The 23,468-nt window shown below is 40.2% G+C and overlaps 1 protein-coding gene across 1 annotated transcript in view; it reads right to left on the bottom strand.

Annotated features, from left to right (window-relative positions):
* The window catches only part of LOC103771766 (branched-chain-amino-acid aminotransferase, cytosolic-like), a 40,877-nt gene that overhangs the window by 7,491 nt on the left and 9,918 nt on the right, over window positions 1-23,468 (bottom strand). The window contains exons 3-8 of the mRNA XM_008939081.1: window positions 15,150-15,350; window positions 11,818-11,928; window positions 10,823-10,942; window positions 8,401-8,564; window positions 6,596-6,738; window positions 1,874-1,959 (exon numbers count right to left, since the gene is read on the bottom strand). Coding sequence (XP_008937329.1) covers window positions 1,874-1,959; window positions 6,596-6,738; window positions 8,401-8,564; window positions 10,823-10,942; window positions 11,818-11,928; window positions 15,150-15,350 — 825 coding nt within the window. The remainder of the gene's footprint in view (window positions 1-1,873; window positions 1,960-6,595; window positions 6,739-8,400; window positions 8,565-10,822; window positions 10,943-11,817; window positions 11,929-15,149; window positions 15,351-23,468) is intronic.

Below are 23,468 nucleotides of genomic sequence, written 5' to 3'. Positions count from 1 at the left end.
CTGCACAAGAATAATCAAGTTTAAAATGGCTTGTATTTTTGTTTTCCCACATTGAAACATCTCTGGCAGAACTATTAGCCTAGGGGCAATTGTTCAAGTCTTGGCTGTGATCTTGTGATCTTTTCTATCCTCCCACTATCACATAAGACAGACTGTAATCGTAAGAATGAACTTCAAGGAAGCCAGTGACTTACCAGATACAATGGTTATGATTAAGTGACACTTCCCTCTGATTTGGTACAGAATACCAATATTGCATTAGGGAATAGCATAGCTGCATTTGTCATGGGTTATGTCATACAGGATCTGGCTGCTCATTGTCTCTAGCATGCTAGAATTTGTCCAAAAATTACTCAGTTTTGTCAAGAGAGCTTTGCACCCCACTCTCAGACAATTTCTAAACAAAATACATTCTGCTAATTCCACCTGCAATGCCAACTAGATGTGACATATTTCTTTAATCTGTTGTGAAATTCCACACAGTGGCGTGCACACATCTGTCACACACAGAATTTAACTCTACTGCAGGTATGAGTAAAGCATTCCACACTGGATGCTATTAACATGGGAAATTTTTACTTTCTACAAGTGTTGAGGAATGCGTAGCAACTGATTGAGGGGACATGAAAGAACAAAAATAAGCATCAAACTTTGAAATTTTAATGCCATAGATTGCATGGATTTGCAAATCTACGATCTGCATTGATTGATTTGGTTGACTCAGACTGAAATAAAGCTTGGGCTAGCTTTTGAACATGAAACAGAGATGCTTACAGCAGCAGAAAACATGATTAGCTCTGGACAGGATAGTACTTGGAAAGAGGCAGGGACACCATATATGCACAGTTTCAGATAGGTTAGGGAATGGAGGTCAAGGAGAAGAACAACCTTTGTGAGAGTAGGAGACGCCTAATTATTCAAAGAGACTGAAGTGAGACTGGTCTCTCACAAAAAAAAACCCTTATCAACTGCAAATATCTTTCTGTCTTGTGAAGGATATTGGACTGAGAAGTTTGCATGCATTACTGCACTAGGGGTTTACTAATATCAGTAAAGATGCTTAAGATTTCAGTGTCCACCAACAAGTGGCACATAAACCATGAAGTACATGCTTAACTCTCCTCACTACAAGTTAGGTTTAAGTGATAGAACTGTGTTTCGGGAAGCCTTTCTACTACACATGGCTGCAAACTGAATTAATACCAGGGGAAAAGTATCACACACACCTGTGTTATTCCTGTTACTCCTCCCTAAACATAAGCCTGGCCAAAAGCAGAAGACAGGGGCTTGAAACCTTTGACTGTACAGTTGTCTTATCTGAGCTGCAATAAAACCTTTGAGTACAGTACAGGCAGAGTGAACAGTTTGCTGCATTTCAAGATAGGAGGTATCCCAAATGTCCAAATAAGTACTTGGATAGCTACACTGCAGAACTGGAATCTGGAAGCAGACAGATGACTTCACAACTGTGGCTGGATTTTAGGCTGCATGGTAGTTATTAGAGATAAGGATGGAACCATGAGAACTAAGTGGAGAAATAGTGTGCTGATGACTGCAGTATAGCTGTGGTCATGCATGGTAATTGTCTGTTTCCTTGCTTTAAGTTGCTGGTACCAGTGGATTTACTGAGAATGTTCATGTTAAATACTACATGGAGTGACTTTAACAAGCTTGGTATTGTTCTCTGTGACGGGTGGGGGTATTCTGGTGCTGGTGCTGGGAATCTATGAATTAGCATGGCCTAATTTCCCATTTAGGTTAAGGGATTTGACCAGATTAGTTGAACTTAGATACTGTGGACCAGGAATGCTTACTTTCATTAATATGATAACATGACAGTTGAAACCATTACTGTCAAGGTCAAAACACTCACCCAGTCACGGGCGAGATCCAAAATGCTTTGTCTTGTCACTCCTGGAAGGATGATGCCATCTAAGGGTGGGGTTGCCAGCTCATTTTCTGTGAAACGCAAAAGAAATAGAAATGCTGGCTGAAAAACAAACAAACAAGAATAATGTCTACCAATATTACACCAAACATGAAACTTATTTGTAAGTCAAATGATATCAGAAACATTCCCTACCCAGTAAGATGCAACATTTATGAGAATTCCATAAGAACACAAGTCACAAAAATTCCATCCTACTAAGTTGTTGTTGAGTGTTTGGAACTTTTTGAGAACACTTCAGTGGGTGGGGAAGAAACTCATTTAATCAACTAATAAATACATGGCTAAAGCCTAGTAATAGGTTTTATTCCTTAGTGTATTATGGATTCACTGCATAACTACCAGGAACAAGTGAATGGCTGTCTTCAGACTCAGAGTAGAGGCCCACAAGGGAAATCCATGACTAATAATCCCAGAGCAGACCATGACTGTCCCTAAACTGCTTTATTTCATTAAGGAATATGTGGTTTAGACTACCTACCAGAAATTTTGAGGCCCATTTACTCAACAAGCAAAGCAGTGGAAACTTTGCCAAAAGCCTCTTGAGAGGAGACTTCCTTAAGCATTTTTTGTCTTAGTCTAGGCATTTTTTCTCCCTAATTTTCTCTTTACACAACAAGAAATAAAATAAAAATAAAATTCCAAAAGCACCAACAACTCAAATTGTTCAACTACTTTGGTTTGTTAGCCCATTTTTCTTGTTCGGTTTTGAAAAAGAAAATTAGATAAATGTTCATCTAATATAACTAATGAAATGGTAGATAAATGGTAATCCATACTTCGTAAATACTTAAATTACAACACAGATGGTTTTATGTAGTTTTTGTTCTTCCATCCAACTTTTGCAGGAAATCAGAGTTAGTGTTTTCATTTCAAACCATCACTTTCATTTTAAAACGCCACATAACATACTCAGTGGTTTCTATTATCAGAGACTACTGGGCATTTACTCTTTCTGACAGTGAGACTCTTTTAAGACAGTCTCAAATTTGCATTGAAAAATGAAGACTTCCACAGTCTTTCAGTAATATTCTTGGATTTTTTTCTAACCATTTTCTCTTCCCAGTGAGAACCAATTATCTTTCTTGATCTTACAAGGATACTTTCATGCTCACTAAATCCACACACCATTAAAGTTTTTAATTAATTTTTACCTAGATCACATAGAACAAGATATGTATCTTCCCATTTTTATTGTATCCCCTTCTCCCTACCTGCAAAAGATCATTGAATCTGCTACTCACTGTCCATTCTCTCAGGAAATGTCTGTTACTTTTTAATGCAGTCACCCCTGGATTTATTCATTTGGGTTAGAAGTTTTTCCTACCTATGCTTCCATGTTTTTTGTATCAGGATCTATGCACACATACAGGTAATAAATGTAAACTGCTATTCCAAAATGCATACAAGAGCTGCCCTCTAACAGGCTATATATTGTGCTCTGGTTTGACTAACCCATAGTCACAGGCTCCCAAGCAGAGCAGTGGTCTCTTCTTTCATATACAGTCAGGAACAAGAGCTTTCCTTTTTTTGGAGTCTGTCTAGTGTGACTGCTAATTGTGATGTGTCTGGTCCTACTCCTCACACAACTACCAAAAGAAGAGAATTCAAAGACTTTCCACAAGCTACAGGACTTGACTGATGGCCTAACGTTCTGCATTTAGGACTCAGTCGTATGCAAGTGCTCCCCTTTCTCTAACAGAAAACTTCAAATAACGTGGACCTTAATACCAGAGATTGTGAGCACACACAAGATAATGTTCTCTGGTTTATGATGTTGCCACAGATCTTGGCCAGAACCTGTTTAAGCTCAACAACACAGACTAATTGATTTGAGCTCGTCTGAAATAGTGACAGGCCTACCCAGCCACCAAACAACATCGAGCAGACAGGACATGGGAGTCTCAAAATGCCTCAAACAGGCTGCTCTATAGAATTTTGTCAAGTATACATATGATGCCCACCAGCCTGGGGCTACCAAAGAACATCTGCTCCCCTGGTATCTGGCAGAGATGATAATGCTACACAACACAGCATGCCAAAAGCTTATCCTCTCTGTGAACTGATGCCAGACCAGGCTCCATATGACATCAGTTTGTCCATCTCTAAGAAAACAGACTGTGAGTTCACAGACTCCATTTGCCTTCTGAATTATTTGGATGGGTTAGAAGGCTTAAAATGCATGGTAAGAAAAAGAGGGGGAAAGGCATTTGAAGGAAGATGTCAGGGTTCCTCTTCAGTTGACTACTGTTATTATTATAGTAGTAGAATTATCAGTCCAGCCATGGAATAGGGATACTGTAACAACAGAATTCCATCGAAGTGTTTAAAGGGATTTTTAAAAAGATGTCTTGCATGTCATACAGCTTCCTTGCTTACACACCTGTGTTTATGAACATAGAGCAGATAAGATTCCAAACGGGATGCTTTCAGTACTAGCCACACTATGACAAGGATGAGAAATTCACCAAAACACACTTTACCAAAATGGTAACAGATACCAAGCAAACTTCAGGGTCAAAGAGAACCCAGGAAACTGACATAAAAGTCTTCTGACATGAAACTTTTAACATATTAATTTAGCTAAGCTACTTTAAAATGAGCACTATTAATCTCCATTTTAATAACAGGACAAAAATATTAAGTAATGCCTAAATGTTATTCACAATGTCTTGACATTAAAGCCAGAAGTAGAGCCAAGATGCTTCCAAGTCATTCTGAAGAAACTGAATTTTTGGAAAGTGCACATAAATTTCATAATTAGCAGCCTTCAGGTTGGACATATGTTTAAACGTTTCCCATAAAGTCAAGCCTATATTCTAGGCAGAAGAACAGACACTGTATTGAAGGAAGTGAGTTTCAATGTTAACAACTTTTTGAGATTATGTGCTCTGAAGAGGCAGGTGGAAGGGACCGTAGAGTGACCAAAATTTTCACTAGCTAATGTAAAATGTAAAAAGTATTTAATGAATGAAATATCACACTCCTGTACTTATATAACAGCAGGGATACAGATCAGGTCATATCATAAGCCTCAGCCAGAGCAACAGTGGGTATACAAGAAGAGCATAGAGTATGTCATGTTATTTTACCAGAAACTGAGTCGTTTCCTCCCCTACTCCCTCCTCAATGTTAAAAATAAAAATTTTTTCCAGGCTCCTCCAGCTGCCCAAGACAACATGTCATGTTTAGATACAATGCTGTAACTGAAAATATATAGCAAAGGCTTACAAGAAAAGCCTCCTCTCATTGGAAGTATGGATGTCTTTTAGTCTAGGTTTTACTGGGCTGCATCCTTGTTATAAACCAAGGAGAGCACATCAGACTACTCTGCAGTGACCTCTGAAAACACAAAGAAGGACGTTTTCCTATTGATGACCATCTGCAATTTCTGCCTCACTATTTTTATGTTAGATCCTTCTTTCAGCTGCAGAATTTGCATTACAAAAAACTATGGCCTAAGTATCCATTGTGAAGTGACAGGACAAAATGACAAACACTTTTTAAATGACCACGTAAAGCCATAGGCAGGTATGTGACCATGCACATCAGCAGCAAGAGTGATTCTCAATCAAAGATGTCATAAATTAAGCATTAATCAACACACCAGAAGACAACAAAGTGTTCCAGTGATGCTAATGACCATGTTGTGTGAAATAGCAGGTTTGCCAGTATACAGTTAGATTGGGTGGCATGAATTACAAGTTGTTTGCTACGGCCACCTCACAATAGCACTATTCAGCAGAGCACTGGTAACGCTGTGATTGGCAGATCTTTGGAACAGTACGGTGCTGCAGCTGGATAATTCCAGCATATTCCTGGTTTAAGTACAATGAGAACATTGAATTCTAATTATGTCCCCTCTTCAGTGTCTTTTCCCTGGGCAGACTGAGCCAAAATCTATTTTTGCGTCTCCCCAAAGTTACACAAGGCTTGAATGTGGCCATCTACCTACACTGATGAATCTATTGCTGCTATAATAACAAGATTTCTCATATTTACAGTTTCTTTCATAGACTCATTCAACACTGTGGAACTATCATCTCTCTTCTTACAAAAGTCATAAAGATTTTGCAGAAGAACGAGTAATGAAAGTGGAGATGACGGTCAGGTAGCTGGATTCCCACTACCCTACACTATCCAAAATACACTGCTGACCCCACAGAACTGTACTGCAGCTGAGCACTGTCAGAAAAATGTCACTTCTCAAGGTTGCCCATGGCACTACGATGAAGTTAGAGTCTGAACCCTGCATTTGCAAAAATTCAGTAAAACTTAATTTTCATAGAGGGCTAGCACTCATGGAAGTCAGGAGGTGTCCTTTTATTCACTTGCCTATGTATCGCCTCCTATGTAACCTATGTATAACCTGCCTATGTAACACCCTCCTTCAAGATCAAGCATGGTGCTAGAGTTGACACCAAACCTGCAGCATGGTGTTGTGCAAGGCTGCCCTTCTGAGCACGTGGACTGGCCCAACAGTTTAATGTGCTATCAGTAGACACAACTCACAGCTGCTCCACAATCTCCTCTTTCACAACGGTATAACTAATTGTAATTGTAGTAACTAAACGGTATAACCTATCAGCTTTCAGCAGGGACCAGCTGCCTATTCTGATAAAGTTTTCAGGTTTTGTGTTACTATACCTCCATCTTCATTTATCCAGTAGAGAAACAGATTCATTGTTCCAACTTCGGTTATTTGGTGATCTTCTCCATAGAGCCACAAAACCTGCTGGCAGCCTAACTCCAGGGCTTCTTGCTGGGCGTAAATAGAAGAACCATAATTCCTTGAAGAAACATAACGAAAGAGGAATCAGTTACAAGTATCTGGTTAGGTATTTTCACATTTCTGTGTGAGTTTTTGTGCACATCTACCTTATGAGCAAATGCTCTGCCCAGTCACTGTTTGTCCCTGGAATATTTTCATTAGAAGTGCTGTAATAGTATTTTACTAGATCAAACTTTGAAGTTCTGAACAGCATCAGCAGCTCAAACACATCCATTCAAATTGTCTTAAAAATACCTCTTTCCATTTTCTGGACGTTCTAATCATTGCAGTCAGACACCTTAGGAAAGCATTTGTTTAGCAGTTGGCATCTTGGAAAGAGACAAACAATTCCCATCCAGCTTGTGATTTTAAAAAAAAAAAAAAAAAACAAATCTATCTACCTCATCTCATATATGTCAGATGAACAGATGGGTCATACGTGTCATAGGAGCCTCTTGGAACACAAGAATCACCAGAGAGAAGTTATTGCTTTCCTAGTAAGACATTCACAGAACTAGCAGCTTCAGGAGCTGCAGATGGGCCTTAATGAATTCCATATCCTTGAGGAGCAACTGCTTTCCTAAAATGCTGCCTATAAAGTGAACCTGGCAGAATAATAGGTGTTTACTCTGTGGTTGCTATGAGGGGGTGGGGGGAATCCCTTTAGCTTCTGATGTTCAACAGCCATCCAGACCCAAAGACAGCATCTCCAAAGTGCTGACTCCACTGGAGCTAAGTTCTCACCTCTGTGCACAAATCAAATCAGTAGTGAAGCCAGACATTCCTTTTTTTCACAACTGACATATGAAGGATGCATAGGAAACAATATATTTCTAAAACTAAGCAACAACTCATAAACAAAGAGCAAAGGTCTCAGAACATGAGACTGAACAAAGTAAATCTGTTTTCTTGCCCTTTGCTTATTCTACTGGCTCAGTGGGGCAGCACTTGACAACTACTAACTTCCTGCCTAGAAGAGAAACTCCTAGGTAGAGACAATAATGTGCTTTGTTTATATCAAAGACCAAGGTTGTATAACCAAATCATTTATTTAGCCACATCCAAGTTGCTTAATCCAGTCAAGTCCCAAGAAGCTTCACTCTAAAAGTCAAGTGCTTGGTCATTAACAATTGCATTTCTACTTAAGTAGTGCTTTAGCCTAGTTCAGCAGAAAACTGCCAGACTATGGTCAAGACAACACAGATAATTGTCTCCTGCTCTCTCTTAAATGCATGTTCTCCCCCAGCTAACTGGAGAAGGCCTGGCAGGACAGCTTGCCAAGGAAGGAGGTCAGCAGTCACTGCTGCTCACTGCCCATTTGGCAGCAGGCTGCCATACTGAATACTGCATCCTGCACCAGAGAACTGGTATCTTTAGTGTCAACTCCTGCAAGGGGAACAGTCAAAGTATTACATGGAACCTTCCAGGTCCAGCTCCTCAACCAGAAATGCTGCAAAATTGCCTCTGCAAATAATCCATCTGGCTATAATATCCAAACAAAACCACACAACTGAATGGTATAAATACCATTTTCCAAGTACAATTTTGGAATCTTTGTTATAGTGCACAGGTTTTTTTAACTGTTACGTTTTATATCTCTGCTTCTGCTGGATTAGATATTTCACTAAATCCCAAATCTTCTTTGTGGGCTATGTAAAGGCAAAGATTTACATTTTCTTACCCTCCCAGTTTGCAGTCCCCCGTTCCTCCTTTCCAGGCTCTTACGTATTTTGGATCTGCCCACAAGGATATTGGATTAAAGCTTCCACTTGCGAAGTAGGGGCCCACAGGGCTCAGTATGACATACAGTAGGGCTTTAGTTGGCTTCTTCACTCCAAGGGAGGGCTGAAAAGATGGAATGTAAGTAAATCAAAAATTACTGGTATACTTTACTCTGAACATCAGATGCTGCACAGTTAGTTTTGGAACACTGCTTTCAAAGGAACTGCAGCACACGAGTGCTTTTACCTGGGCAATGCAAAGTGCTGCAATGAAGTGAGGATATTTATATCACTTCCCATCTAAGCAACAAAACAACCTTAGTTTTATCTATTGTCACCATTCATATACAGCTGTTGCATTCATCTATGTATTATTCTAATCTTCTCAAACAGTTTCAAACTTTTGAAAATTCATAAGTTACCTTAACAAGATACTGTGTAATTATATGAATTATCCACAGCAGGAGGCTGCAAAGCCTTCTGGGTGGAGCAGTGGACAGGACCATTGCTAGCAATAACAACAGCAGCAGAAGCACTGAACTCAGCTACAAGAGTGATGAGAACTAGCCAATGCCATTCAGAACTGGCATTGGTAGAGTTGAGTGTTGGCTCTGTGAATGGCTGTGTGACAAGCTACAATGATTTGCCTGCTGGAAATGGTTCACACAACAGCACAGCAAATAATCTGGAATGTGTAACTTTCCTCCCCACCTCCCCATCCCTGCAAGATGGCCTCTCACACTTGTTCAAGTCATCACCATCCATACTTGAAGGTGGAGGTGAAAAAATCAAATCCAAAATCTGAATCTTGTAGTAGGAGACTGCTCAACCATATGATTCTTTGCAAAGCTCAGGACTAGCCACAGAATCACAGAATGACTCTGGGGATCACCTTGTCCAACCCCCTCCTCAAGCTAGGCTACATACAACTAGTTGCTCAAGACTCTTAGGATCTTCTATGCAACTGAACAGATTATTATTTATCATTCCACTCAGAGAAACAAATCTTGTAAAAAGAATAAGCTCATCCTTTGTTTCTATGATTAGGTCTCCACTGAAAAAAAAAATTATTTGACTTACTTAAATCTTTAGGACCAAAGGCCTAAGAAAGCCACTGTACAAAAACCATATGAAGCTAAACTGGGAAGTAGGAGGGAAAATAATAGTGCAATAACAGAACTACTGGAAAATTCAAATGAACCCTTTTCAGAGCGGGTGGTTTTGATTTCTGTCTAGCTTATTCCTTCAGTAAAACTTCTAACACAAGTAATTAACTGAGGTCTTGATATTTTTCCTGATTCTAACATGATCATTCAAAAGATCATGCTGGCTGGGTTTCCTAATTGTGCTGATTCATTAAAGATGAGCAGGACATGCTACCCAGAAACAATGTATGACATCACAGAAAGCACAGATATGTTGGCTATCCTAAAACAAAACAAAGTTCCACAGCAGAAGAATTTACAAAAATTGGGGGACACACACACACATACAATGCATCAGTTTTTAATATTAATACTTTACAGTCACAGAGTGGAGATCCTTCCATCTGAAAATCTGCAACTAGCTTACAAGCATTAAGTTAATGGAGTCTTGGAGCATGTGTGAAATATGTAATACTCATGTATGGTAACTACTTACAGATGTGGATATTGCAGACTAACTTGCCTAGCTGGAAACCACACATTCTTTAGCTTCCTTGTCCTATGCTCTACCATTATAGGTTTCTCTCTTGCCACTGCTAAAAAAAAGACCCTTCAATTTTTAATTAAAATAAGCTCCCTGTTTCTAATTCCCTTTATAAATACTATAGGGTTGATTCACAAGAGTACACACTAATACCTAGGTCAGGTTTATCATGGTTCAAGAATAAATTGTCAAAAGAACTTATTCTTAGTTGTATGCAAAGTCTCTCTCAGTAGAGCCATTTTAATTACTGGGTAGAATCTTCCAAAATCTCCTTGTTAAGGTTGGGGTGTACATATGAGAAGAAATCACAAAATCTACCCAGCAAATTTCTGTTAGCTCATATTTTGCCCAAATTATCACTGTTTAAAAGGCATACATTTCCATGTCACAAATACCTATTCTTTTAGTACAAAACCAAATGAACCCAAATTTTGCCCTTAGCACTGGGAATCGAAGTTTGCTTTCTGTGATTTGAATCACTGTGCCCACTAGGTGGTGGTGTGGTCAACGTAAATTTGTGAAGTGGCCCAAACTTCAGGTGACTAACTCAAAAAGTAAAAACATAAATACAATTTACCCCTGACCTGCATTACTTTTCTGTAGTGACTACTGCACATTTCCCTGTATGGATGGAGGCTTTTGCCTTCTGCTTAAATACACAAAAGTTAAGAGAGGAAGAAAAAGGTTGCACACCTCAGTTCCAATTAAGGTAGGACGGATGTACAGGCTGGCAGTGGTCGAGTATGGGACCCACTCCTTTTCCACTTCCACAAGCTTCCGAATGCACTCCAACAGCTCATTCTGGTCAAAACACTGGGAAGGAAAAGCAAAGGGGAAAAAGCAAATGGAGAAATATAGCCTGAACACTCTGTGGTCTTTATAGATCCATATTTTAAGGGGAACACTTCATCAGGACACATAACAGTGGAAGTCCAGAGGTTCACAGGACATCATCTTCCTTGAGTTAATTTCTTACAGAATTTAAGATCCCATGGTTTTTGCCATTGTGCCTTTTTATACAGTATCCTGAATTTCCCCCTTCTACTACAAAATATCCTCCTGAGATAGTAAAAAGGACTCATTGACCCTTCTTGCCTTTGAAGCAGGTGGAGAGAACTCCCTGTGCAGCCAACACCTTCACCTTGGCATGCTGCAAGCTACAGCACCGCCTCTTCTGCAGAGAGTGCTTTGGGTTATAAGTCTAAGGGGCCCACCAAGTCTCCCAGTTTGACAAAGCTGCAAAGTTCTTACAGTAATAAAGGTAATAAGTGTGGGAGAAAATACATGAGCCACTATGCAACTGTTAAAAGTACTGCCAAGTTGCCAGTATGACCAAAAATGAAGGCACTCAGAGGATGAAGGACTTAACTGAAGTGGCAAGAAGAAAAGGGAAGACATTAGCTCTGAAACAATTTCATCATCTGTCTGCAAGCAAATACCTGCAGACCAGCCCTCATCCCTCAGAAATAGGCTGTGTACACACCTGAGACAATAGGGAGACAGCAAAGAATGAAAAGCACATCTCAGACAGTTCCCTTCACTGAATGAGATCTCTTAAAGTCTAACTGAACCATTCAAGAGTTAGAGGGTTTGATAAATATTGCACTACTGTAAAGTTTCAGAGCTTTGCCCTCTGGAAATGAAGGTCTGCTCTGACTGAAGGAGCCTGAGATGCCATGGCCACGTACTGGCAGGGTTGCTCGTCTTGCTGACCGTGCCATCCTGTCCATGTTGAGGGCTGGGCGGAACAGGCGGATTTTGCCATCCACTCCTCGGTAAGCCTTCATTCCTTCAAACAACTACCAGGCCAAAAAGGAGAGAAAATAAATCAATTAATAACTGAAACACGTTATCCCGCGGTGATCTGTGCAAAAGCAGAACATAGCCTTTGGAAATAAAAGAACTTCACTTTCCTGCTCACAGTATTCAAAGCCCAGATGCTAACTAGTTAATCCTTGTAACACACTCCTGTGAGGTAATATTATGAAGTCTATATTACAAAGACAACCTGTCTATGCTTCTGATATATCTTTCTCTGTCAGGGGACTTAAAGATAACCATTTTTTTCATAGTCTAGTTACAGCAATTAAAATTTGTAGCATGTGTTTGACTTAATTATTCCCTTCACATCCTAACTGATACCTAATGCTGACCTAAAATGGCATTCTCCTTTATGGAAAAGTTCTATGGAATTAAATTCTGCATGTAAATAATTTCACAGAATGAGGTAATTAAGGGAACTCTGTTGCAGTTCTTGGTGTAGTTGTAGAAAAATCTTGGTCACTATGTACCCCTGTGCTGCTGAAGGGGGTTTAGCTGGCATGAGAGACAGATGCATCAAGCCTTACTCTGGAAAAAGAATGCATGAAAATGTTTTATCTGTACCCTACAGGAAACTTAAATTAGTCATAATTATCCCATCAAACTGCAGAATCCAGATGACTGGTGTTGATAATAAATTTACAAGAAACGCTTATCCCACCAGTGCCCTCCCAGCAGAATCTTCTGCAGCATCTCCTAACCACAGCAAAAATCACAAAATAGCCATAGTTATTTTCAGTTATAGATTGAAAATGTCCAGTTATATCTATAGACAGAAAGCACATATATTATACAAGCTCACATTAATATATACATATTTACAGGTATTACTTAGGCTAAGTATTGAAGGATCACATGCTTAAGAGTTCAGATTTTTAAAATTTATTTTCTAAATAATTTCTTTATGCACTAAATTTCAGTGTAAGTTCTATGAATTTAACTGCAACACTACCGTTGTTCTCTTCAGACTTCTCCCGACTGCCTCACAAAAAATGGCTGGAAATAAATTTTATGTCGTTGGAAGTCTACATATGCATTTTTTTTATTTGGAAAAAAAGAAACCTGTATTTGTATAGATGTAATTTTAGTAGGCTATTCAAGGTTTCACTCCTATAAATTTCTGTAACATTTTCCCATAAGGATCAGTGAAATGCAATGTTTAGAAAGCTTTTGTGCAGTCCCGTGACAGAGCTAGTCCTTCCACATGACAAATTTTAATTGGGTTGTAACTGGGTTGCAGGAATCTCGGCAATTTTACTTAGGCTATGTGCCAACTAAGTAGCAGAACCAGAATTAGAACCTAGAACTTTCAAGCCTTCAAAATCTATCTTATTTCTATGGCAATGCCAACCTTATTAAATGCTTTGTATGTAGTTTTAAAAAAGAAACTCTTCCTAGGACAGGCACTGTAGCTAGAAGAAAAAATTTCTTTTTTTTTTAATTAAGAACGGCATAGCTGGTGATATAGTTAATACTTTGACATGACTTTTATTGGGCCAGTTACTAATACCACATTTCTGCAATGCTACTTTCTTATCACAGAACAGTTGTTTCCCCCCACCCTTCTCCCAAACACATTCACAGAACTTTTAATGAGAGGGAAGAGGAAGGAATGTTACTACTAAGATTTGATGAATGGTTTGAGAGAAAAATCACATCATTACTGAAACACAAAGCCTTCTCGAGCTGTTAAATCTTTTTCTCCAAAAAGAAATAACTTTCAACCTTCCAGAGCTCAGTAAAACCTTTCACTCATTAAAAAGGGAGACAGTGATGTGTTCCAGAAATGTTCAACCTGCATAAAAGCAACTGCTGTGGTTGCTTGATGTTTGGTTGCTACATTGGTGTGCAAACAAGATTATCTGACATCTGTACATCACAGGAGCTAGATCTGGAGTTAGCAGATCCAGGCTATCACACTGCATCATGGAGGGCAAGGAAAAAGGGGAGGGAATGCCAAATGCATCATTTTTGTTATACCCACTGTGTATTCATTGAGCCACAGCATTGGCACCAGATTCTCCTCTGTCTGTCCTCTTGGCTAGAGGAAACGTGATGCAACAAGGGTAAAAGAATAAAAAAAAAAAAATTGAAAAATAAGAGCATATTCATATTAGCAATGATCTCAGACTGGGCCAGAGGCCAAGCATTAAAGCAATATGCTACTAAGAGTGAAACATAGAATTGGGACTCCAGCGTGGTTTCTTACTTCTTGGGCAGATCAAGAGCTGCAGCCTTAGTCACAGGTGCCTGTTGTAATTTGCACAGGACCTTTGGAGGCTTGGTGACTAGATGGGGGAAAACCAACAACAACAAAAAATAGTGAAGGCAGGAGCTCAGGGATAACAAGCAGGAGAAAGCTTGATCCTTCCCTTATAGCAGTGGTTGGGGAAAAAAAAAAAAAAAAGAGAGAGAAAGAAAAAGAGAAGAAATACTAAAAAAAGCACAAGCAACTCCACTAACTCCAGTGGAGACACTCCCACCTTCCATTTCAGCATATGCGCCCTACTGAAGCTCTCACACACGTGTGAGTATAGCCAAAGCTGCCCTGCAGACAGAGAAGGCAGCTTCAGGCAGCAAGCAGCTAAGCACGGAAACTGTTAACCACGCTGGTTTCCGACTTAACATTTCACTTCCCAAAATTCCATGCTGTCTATTCTCTGCTTAAATACACTTGCGTATGCTGAATGCATCAGATCCAGTTCGGAGCTCTCCAGACTTGTTTGGGGTTGCCAACAACCATCTGTCTAGACTGTCCTGCAATCCAAGGTCTGAACCTTTAAAATGATTTTCCCAAAGTACATGTTCAGTCCCCTGATGGAAGCTACTCTTGGAACCTCACACAGTCTTATCCAGTGCTTTGATAAGTTACGTCAGAGACAGTAACTGGACAGATCCACTGTCAGCAAACAAGAATGCTTTCCCAAATGAATTTGTCACCATACAAGAAAGGGCTTCGTTTTACTGTGCCAGAAAGTGGGGTTGGAATCTACAGGCCAGAGTTGCTTCTGGGAATATACTAACATAAACATAACCCTGTTGTAAATAACATAATTATTCTGGAAGGACATCAGTTAACAAAACAAAGTGTAACTCAGCACTAATAAACCCCAGAGGGTAACAGTCCTTGTTTAACAAAGCTATGGCTTCAGGAGCTAATGAAACAAACCAGCAGTTTCCAAATCAGTTCAGTACTCACTTCCACAGCGTAGTGCAGGGATGAGGAGGCTGGATGCAGCGAAAGGTTCTCAAGTGGCTTAATGTAAGGTTTCTCCCATCCTGAGGCCAAGGACCATTCAATTGTCAGCATGTTATCAGTGAACACAGTCCCAAATACCAAACCACTGGGGTCTGGTTTTTCTTTGAAAGTTGTAGCTGGGGTAATAATCAAGTCTGAAGCCTGAAAGAACATGAAGACAAACAAGAAATGTATAAAAATAATTAAGTCAGACTGATTTAAAAACTATTCTGTATCAGTGAACATGGACAAATGCAATATTTTATCTGTGGGGACATTTAATGACAGAAGGGTTGACTAAACTCTAAGGAGTTGTCAAAGTATTCATACTGTGTATGCACACATATTCACAGTGCTGTTTATACCAGAAGTAATCAGCATATTTTGAAGCACTGTTAAGTGGAGGAAATACTACAAGAGGTAAAAATGGAAAATCAGCAGATGAAAATTGGACATTTAAATGTCTAACTTAAATCTAAACTAAGTTTTGGACATTTAGATTAACACATCTATACAACTTCCAGAAACACCTAATTGCTTCACCTCAGAAAATAAGCTGATCATCACAAATTAATCCCCCTTGCAACTAAGTAGATAGGTTGCACTGATTTGCCTTTAATGCATAAAGCCAATGTGAGAGATCAGAGTCAGCAGATTACTTGGGTCACACTATCTTGTTCATTCATGTTCATAGTCTCCTAGAAAGATCTCATTGGCAAAGAAAACGAAATGTTTCCCTGCATGATTAACTGTAGAGACTTTCTCTTACAAGCCATGACTAGCTGCAGAATTGCAGCACAGTTTTTTGTACTGTTTTTGGCTGGGATAGAGTTAATTTTCTTTGTAGTAGCTCACATGGTGTGAATCATCCTAAAGAAATGCAAAGGAAGAAGGAGAGCAGGATGTCTGGCCCTTCACTCCCCTGTTACACACAGATAGAGGTTAAACAACTAAAGAGGGCTATGAAGTGGGCAGAGTCTTAATCCAACCTCTCTATTCTCTTTCCATGCCATCTGAGCATTTAAGCTGTGCTGGTCAGAGGCAAGGAAGAATTCAACAAGGAATTGTATTCAGAGCTCCATTTTCCTTCCTAACATGACTCAGAAAGCATTGACCCTTGTTACAGACCCCCAGGTGAAATCTTACTCCTCCACACTGGGTGCATACAGATTAGACAGGAACACAGGTAGTTCAGACTATTGTTCAGGGGATGTGCATGTGCACCAAAAAGGCAGTGCTGCAAGGGATGTCACTGACTCTGGCTTCTCAGACCCAGCACACATCTTTCAAATTGAATAGTCAGTCCCAGACTTTTGAAAAAGAACACATGCACCCCTGTCTCTGTAGACTACCTGATTTTCAAGATGTCTTTAATGAACAATGGCCTATATTTTATTGATTAGCTGGTTTTGGTTTGGGATTTTTTTTAGCTTAATGACTTAGATGTGAAATTAACTTAGAGCTGGAACACAAAAGTAGCTAAAAGCTTGTGTCAAACTATCTCCAATTATAGGGCTTGTCTAGATGTTACAGTGCATTAGCCTGTTTGAACTAATACATAATCTGATGAAGCAACAATTACTCTTCTTAACTCTTTATGATACTCCTTATCCTGCTGATGATGAATGCTCCAACAGGAAAAGCACAAACTAATGATGTCCTGAAAATAAAAACTAATTTTACCTGACAACCTCTTACCACGTGCATTGCAAAAAAACTTATCAGAGAAGAGCACAGATCAAAATAAAAACCACAAAGAAATCTTTGCAATGATCCAAAATGTACGATTCAGCTCAGGAAAACACACAGGAGCAGGATGTCAGTGGGGCTTAAGTGAAGGTGCAGGACACAAGTACATCCTTGGCTTTATCTCTGGACAGAATCACAGCTTCTAAAGAGCTCCTACTGCCACTGGTATTAACAGCTCTCCCTGAAGTCAAGGTTCTGTCTCATGCCAGGTCATTTTCATTAAGGTACTCTTACAATAAACTAGCCTGTGCATCAGAATTGTCATGTGGAGTCTCATGCCCTAGAACTCTCACCCGTGTGCTGATTTCTCCTTTTATGCCTCAGTTTGGTGCTTTCTCATTTGTGGTAGCAAAACTAGTTGAAAGGCAGCATTATAAAACAGTTTGCTAAACTCACTGGGGTTAACAAACAGCTTTTACTTTAAGCATGGGGAAAGATTTTAACCTGGCTCTTCTCACAGGCCTCCAAGCACATGTAAAAGGAACAAGCTGCAGCCACACGTGAAGAACTGTGATCACTTGGAAGCATTTGGGCCTTCTTTTACCCAGTTTTGCCACCAAAGATACTTCTCCAGTTTGGAAGACCTAGTGTCCAAGAGACCCTTAGACAGAGTCTCTGTCATCTGAGTGATAATAAAACTATGCTGACCCAATACAAGGACACTGTTATGCTCTAATGGTTAATACAAAGGGGGTTCCACATCCAGAGTCACTCTGATGCTGGCTCATTAGAGATAAGAGGTGGGCCAAGCTCTCACAATAAAATGGGTGCTCCTGTGTGATGGGTGGTCACACAGCAGTGACTGTGGCTCAGAGCAGTAAGCCCACACTGCTTAGCTCTCAGTACCAAGGACTGGGGACTTTCTGCAGTCACAAACAGAAGTCACTGGAAAGGATTTCAGGTTGAGTCACCTGAGGGCAGAAAGTCTTCAGAAGTAGGTGGCTGGGATGCTTACCCAGAAAAGAAACAAATAGTTTCTGGACCACAGAGCTTCCTGGAGCTTCACACTTCAAACAAGGAGCCCACCTGCTGTTTCTCACCTCCTTTAGCAATTAGGGAAATCAGCTTTCATTGGGCATTTTGCAGCCACCCAACTGAACAATATCAGGTACAACACTTGACCTGGAACACTTCCTTCAAAAAACACTGGGAATACCCTACAGCAGACCTCAAATATAGACTAAACTGCACAGACCAGTAGGACAACAATTATTAAACAGGCAAAAAGGCAATTTTCCTGATCCTTAAAACCCTGTTAAGTTCTTAGGAGACGCATTTAGGATTTTTTTTGCCACTACTTTCTTAAGGCTCTTCCCTTAAGAGGGAATTCTTATTCTTCCTGAAATAGAATTCATTCTATTGTGTTTTTCTCCATCTTTTAGTGTAATTTAGCACTGCAAAATCCCCCAAATCTTTCAGAATCCTTTTTTTTTTTTTTTTTTTATGTCAAGACTTTATGAAGCATTGCAATACATTCCATCTTTTTTCTTCCATGGAGCGGGATGCAGGGAGAGGGGCATTGGGAACTGATCCTTAGCATACACTCTCTCACAGTGTGGTCTGCAGCACAAAGTATTGCCAGCACCCTCAACCTCTTCTAGGTCCTTGTGTAATAAGATTCCCCCTTCACAACATCTCACCTGGCCCAGAGACCCTTTTGGCTTACCTTGTCCCAAAATCCTGTCCCAGCATTTTGTGGTGCTGTTCAAGCAGCAACAGCAGGAGGAAATCCAAACACTTAGGAAAACCCAGATGAAGACAGCAGAGCAAGGCCAGGTGACTAATACCAGGAGTACTGATTATGTATTCAATGCCTGTTACTTTAATATCAGTCATTAAAAAAATAATTGAAGTGCTACCATGGTATCACACATGACCTTTACAAATGGCAATTTATTTCTTGTCAACATTCCTCCGGCCTTGAAAGCAGCATATTAAGGATCATTGGGGATTGGCATTAGCACCTATGGAGGTCTCTGCTGTTTGTACCACCAATAAAAGAGGCAATTTTCAGCTAGGTTTTGTTTTGCTTGCTTTGTTTACCAATGTGCTCTCAAGCACCTTCTGATGCTGCTGCCTAACAGAACCATTATACTGGAAGAAAAAGCAATGAAGGCAAGAACCAAAAGGATAAGGGAGCTAAAGAAAGAAACGGATGTGGCACACAGTCTACTGAGTGCAGCTGTTTGGCCCTTGTTGCCTAAAGCCAAATGACAGAGACGTGGTTTCAGCCCTGCAAGCTCCCCACGTGGCAGCAGTACAGCATGTTCAGGAGATGTGTGCCCAGGGCACTCGGGTAAGAAATAGTTAGAACCAGATTGCCCTGCCTGTGGCAGACAAACAGGAGAGGTGGGGAAGCCAGCTGGATACTGAGGATTTTCAGGGCTTACCCAGCAACATTACACATACAAACAGCTACTGGCTCAACCACATATATTTCTAATATCTCATCTGAAACGTGACGGCTGATTCCAACACAACTTCTTCCAGAGAGAAGCTCTACCCAGCCCAAGTAAAGCAGATATATTGGGACCTCCTGAAACTAAAATTCGTCATTTGATCAAAATGGATCTTGTCAGTTAGGAGCTAGGGCAAATTAAAAGTGATGTGCCAGTCAGTGTCAATTTTAACCAAAGCTGTAGCAAGACAATCTGGTGCCCTTAGCCAAGATGTCAGTTTAATGCCTATTCTACCAAGACTTTGCAATAGCCTTGAGTGGATCTGGAGCTGACAGCAGCCTCTGGCCAGAGCTGTTACTCTCCTTACCACATTCCTGCCTTTGTTTCCCTAGAGAGCTGTCTTGGGTAGGTACAGAGAGCAAGTGCATATTTTGTCCTACTCTTTTGACCAAGTTTTGTCAGTGCCCTCCTAAATGATCCTTGGCCGTGGTTATTTATCCTGCACTGAAACTGCTAGACCATAAGCAGTAGGTTGAGCAGCTGCAACAGTTGTAAGTCATTTGACGTACCCAAAGTCTTTTTAACACTGTTCTGGGTGAATTGCTTCTATCACTTGAGTAAAAACAGAACTGGCAGCCTCAGCTGTAAAATAGCTTACAAGTTACCTAGCTATAACAGCAAATTTCAGCAGAGATCCTCAAAACATTAACATTTACTCAGTGAGACTGACTGTAAGCTGTTCTGATGAAATAAGCAACCTTCCTGACTTCTAGTCAAGGTGATTCATTCAAGATCACAAAGTGACTGCAAATATTATTTTTTATTACTTATGCTGCGTTTGTAAGTATATTCCAGGAAAGATCAGGGCCTTCTGATGCAATAACAGACATGGAATGTAGGCAAAACTGAACAACTTGTTTGCCCTTGCACTTGTGAACTGCAAAATGTGGTTGCAGTAGCAGAGAAAACTTTGAGAAGACAGGTTACAAAGACTGTGAGGAATTATTATAAAGGGGAAAGGTAACAAAGAGTAACCAAGGGGAGTTGGAGAGAATTAGACTGGGGCTAGACCCAATGGTTTTGAGGAAGGCTCCAGGGATGAGGATGTCATTTCCCTGTCATTTGGTCCTTATGGCTGTAGCACTCTCATTATTGCACCAGTGCCCACCCAGAAAGCCATTCTTTCTGCTGGAGCAGCTACTTTCAACCCACAACACCTTTTGCCTGGATTCCTGAACCTGAAGCTCCTCCGATGTGGCAAACTGAGGAGACAAGGTTTGCACTGCCAAAGAGAAGCTGTGGCATGGAACTAGGTTAAGGACACTAGCTAGGCCGAAGAAAGTAGCTTGTTAATTCACCTTTGGAGGCTGAAACCTTTCTTATCTTAAAGAAGTCTTTTTTTGGCCTTTCAGCCAATGAGCAAGCTACTACCTTTCTCCTGTAACTCATTCAGCCCCATCATTTTCCAGATATTCAGCTGCAGATGACAGAGGATTGCCCCCATTTTTTGCTGACCCAAGCAGTGATCTTAGCTGGCTGGAGAAGCTCATCTATCAGATATTCCAGCCCAGCAGCCTCATACAGCAAGATTCAAGCTACTATATGTTGCACCTAATTACTCCTGTAGAGCAGCTACTACAAGCAGTCCACAGGGAATTGGAACCTGATCCAAGAAGAGCCTTCACCACATCATGTCCTGCTTCTGCAGGCAGGCGTCAGGAATCATGCTTAACAGCTACTACTGCATGCACAAAAGAGGCTTGTGCCAAACTATTGCCAATTCCAAACTCTGAGAGGAATCAGGGATGACAAACTCCTCCTTCAGTGGCATCAGAGCAGACAGCAGCAGTACTAGGCTATGTAACTAGATAGTAGGAAAAGGTTATGGAGGCCATTGTGGTGTTAAGGCAACTGGTACTTTTTCCTCCATTGGGACAAAATAAGCAATCATCTGTCCTGCCTACTCCTAAACCCTGTCTTAGAAATAGAAATGCTAAATAACTCTTCTAGTAGGTGTTACTTTCATCTGTTTCATCTCAGCTACTACCTCTTAGCTCTATCCCCTAATCACTGACACCACAACAGCATCTACTTGAGTAAAAAAGAAGGGATTTATGTCCAACAGGCCTTGAGAAACCAAGGTCTGTGGTTTTGTTTGTTTTTCCATCCCCATCTGCTTAGGAAACGACTGCTAGTTATCTGGGGCAGAGACCATCGCTTTCTCTATAGGGCTAAGCCCTATATGGCTGTGATCACCATAATAAAGTCTACAGTAGAAACAATAATATAAGTTCTATCAACTCAAAACAGAATGAGACGAAGGTTAAATAAATTCTTAGAAATCTATTACTAGCTTGTAAGTATAAAAAGTAATGTGACTGTAAGCTATCCTATAATCCCTTTACCATTATTACTATTTTAAATTTACAGCAGAGCCTAAGGCTTGAGAATTGAACGTCTGCCATGATATAAGATTTGAGCAAGGAGAAACCTCCAATTTTCCTACTATAAAAAAACAACAAACAAAACAAAACAAACAAAACCCCCCAAAAAAAACCAAAATATAACAAAATATCTTTGGCAACCCCAGGAAGAATACTCTAAAATCTTTCAACAAAGTTTCCCTGAGACTTCTTTTGAGAATATGTTAGCACATGTAACCAGACTGCAGCCTGGAATCATTGCATCAGGTTGACTGTACAGGGGGTAATAAACCACAGAACAAATGAGGAAGCAAAAGGGAGTCAAGGCTTTGAATCAGTTATGAGTCAATCATGGAAAGAAACAACAGAAAATATGTCTAGAAGGACTTTGTCTAGTCCATCCTCTGCAAGGCACCTAACCTAAACTATTTGTAACAGATGCTTGCCAAATATTTGTCCATCCAGAGAATGAGCTTCTGGTACACTCTGAAGCAATGAGAAGAAAAGAAGAAGGGCACAACATATTGCTGGCTTCTCTAACCTTTCCCCTGACCCGAAGGATGCTGCAGTTCTAATGAAGGAATGTTTGATTTGGAAAAACAGACAGGGAAGTAAACCTGTTCTGACAAGGCAACAGATAAGTGGTTGGAATTGACATAAACTTCTTGCCTTAGAGAATGAATAGGGCACCTAGGGCAGCAGCACAGCTGAGAATGCAGTCTGAAAGTCCCCAAATGCACCAGGAGGGAAATTAAGATATTTGAAGTCTACAGTCTGGCTAGACTGTAGAGAAAGCATTGAAGAAAGGGACCTTGCCATACAAACCACTCAAGCATGTGGATAAGGCACAATAACATCAATATCAACGGCACTAACTACATTTTAAGAGGTTTTGCATATGTTGCTGAATTGTGACTGTGCACCAACTCCCACTGATTTGATCCAAAGCCCATTTCTAATCGAGACCCCTTCCTCCAGCTTTGTAGGAATTTGGATTATAAGGGAGGGAAAACTACCAGAATCTTTATAGCCTCTGCTAGAGACTCTGCTAGTAGAAATGCCTCATTTCTGCTGCTTCAGGAAAATTAAATGGACTGGTAATGTTTTTGGTTTGGGCTATTTTTGTCCCTTACACATTAGTCTATTCTTCACTGACACAAGTTGCAGAAGTTATATATGTTTAAAGTTAAGAAAGATGACTGAATGGAGTTCCTACAGATATTAAGGAAACCTTTTACCTGATATTAAGGAAACTTTAAGGACAGCATCTCTTTTATTTCATTGGAGTCTACCTCCTCTACTCCAGCTAACAGTTTTTTCAGACCTAAGAAAAAGTCATCTATTATCTCATCTATCAAAGAGTTACATAAAATATTTCAAATATGACTACCTTTCTAAAAATATAAACTATCAAGATGCTGGTAAGACTATTAATCATAGGAACAGCAACTGGACACATTATTGCATTTTGGTCCTATAAACTATTTCTGTTTGCTAGCAGCTATTTCAGTGAGCTAAGTGGAGTGCTCTGGAAGTGTGATCAGGGAGGAGGATGTACGAGCAGGCTCTAAGGCAGCCATTGCACTGGGCTGAACACCACACTGCTGTAGCTCACTGTCACTGCTGGTCAAGTCAGTTATATAAAAGTCCTCTTTGGCCACACAACTGCATTTCATGTCTGCACTGTAGGTATATTTGGCTTTTGATGA

Source organism: Merops nubicus, unplaced genomic scaffold (assembly GCF_000691845.1).
Source record: "Merops nubicus isolate BGI_N331 unplaced genomic scaffold, ASM69184v1 scaffold33470, whole genome shotgun sequence".
Lineage (NCBI taxonomy): Eukaryota > Metazoa > Chordata > Aves > Coraciiformes > Meropidae > Merops > Merops nubicus.
This window is presented reverse-complemented; position numbering and strand designations above follow the sequence as displayed.